Source organism: Corapipo altera, unplaced genomic scaffold (genome assembly GCF_003945725.1).
Source record: "Corapipo altera isolate COAL_440 unplaced genomic scaffold, ASM394572v1 53672, whole genome shotgun sequence".
Classification (NCBI taxonomy): Eukaryota; Metazoa; Chordata; class Aves; order Passeriformes; family Pipridae; genus Corapipo; species Corapipo altera.
In genome coordinates this window covers 1,940-3,286 of record NW_020887522.1, presented here as the reverse complement: position 1 = coordinate 3,286, position 1,347 = coordinate 1,940, and the positions used below count along the sequence as shown (strand labels likewise).

The window sequence follows — 1,347 nt, the reverse complement described above, 5'->3', positions numbered from 1 at the left end:
GAATTATCCCGCTGGTCCTGGGGGTCTCCAGAGGGTTTTCCAGGAGGGTTTTTGGGGTCTCCAGGAGGTTCTGGATTTTCCAGACCCTCCTGGGGTTCTCCTGAAGCCCTGGCATTCCCAGAATTCCCAGAATTCCCAGAATTCCCATTCCTTCCCCTTTTCCAGAGGAGGCCGAGGACCAGATCCAGGATCTCCCTTGGATTTTCCAGGAGGTCCTGGGGGTCTCCAGAGGGTTTTCCAGGAGGTTTTTTGGGGTCTCCAGGAGGTTCTGGATTTTCCAGACCCTCCTGGGGTTCTCCCGAGGCCCTGGCATTCCCAGAATTCCCAGAATTCCTGGAATTCCCATTCCTTCCCCTTTTCCAGAGGAGACCGAGGACCAGATCCAGGCACTCCCTTGGATTTTCCAGGAGGTCCTGGGGGTCTCCAGAGGGTTTTCCAGGAGGTTTTTTGGGGTTCTCCAGGAGATCCCTTGGACTATCCTGGTGGTCCTGGGGTTCTCCCGAAGCCCTGGCATTCCCAGAATTCCCGGAATTCCCAGAATTCCCATTCCTTCCCCTTTTCCAGAGGAGGCCGAGGGCCGGATCCAGGAGTTCCTTTGAATTATCCCGCTGGTCCTGGGGGTCTCCAGAGGGTTTTCCAGGAGGTTCTGAGGGTTTCCAGGGTCTCCCTTGGACTATCCCGGTGGTCCTGGGGTTCTCCCGAGGCCCTGGCATTCCCAGAATTCCCGGAATTCCCGGAATTCCCATTCCTTTTGCAGAGGAGGCCGAGGGCCGGATCCAGGATCTCCACCGGCGCCGGCAGCTCCTGGCGGGGTTCTGCAAAGTGCTGCTGCACGGGGGGCTGGAGCTGCGCCGCGCCTCCGACGTCTTCAAGCACTACTCCAAGGTCTGGGAATGCTGGGAAGGGCTCCAGGGATCTCCAGGGATCTTTGGGAATTCTTGGGACCTTCCCCGGTCCCGGTTTTCCGGGGATTTCGGGAGCTCCGGGAGGTTTCTCTGGGAGGTTCTCCAGGACGTTTTCCATGTCCATGTTCTCCAGGGGGTCTCTGGGAGTCTCCAGAAATTCCTGAGGGTCTCTGAGTGTCCCAGGGTGTCTCCAGGGATATTCAGGAATTCTCCCATTCCCAGTTTTCCAGGGATTTCGGGATCCCCGGGAGGTTCTCCAGGAGGTTTTCCATGTCCATGTTCTCCAGGGGGTCTTTGGGAGTCTCCAGAAATTCCTGGGGGGATATTTGGGATCTCTGGGGGTCCCTGGGAGTCTCCAGGGATATTCAGGAATTCCTGGTGTCCCCCCATTCCCAGTTTTCCAGGGATTTTGGGATCTGTGGGAGGTTTCTCCACGTCCCGT

The 1,347-nt window shown here is 57.6% G+C and overlaps 1 protein-coding gene across 1 annotated transcript in view; it reads left to right on the top strand.

Moving 5' to 3' along the window:
• Nucleotides 1-363: 363 nt before the first annotated feature.
• The window catches only part of LOC113941646 (cohesin subunit SA-3-like), a gene marked incomplete at both ends in the record, with an annotated part of 2,910 nt that continues 1,926 nt past the window's right edge, over nucleotides 364-1,347 (top strand). Inside the window, 3 exons of the mRNA XM_027632796.1 lie at nucleotides 364-463; nucleotides 611-620; nucleotides 661-885. Of these exons, the coding sequence (XP_027488597.1) occupies nucleotides 364-463; nucleotides 611-620; nucleotides 661-885 (335 nt within the window). The remainder of the gene's footprint in view (nucleotides 464-610; nucleotides 621-660; nucleotides 886-1,347) is intronic.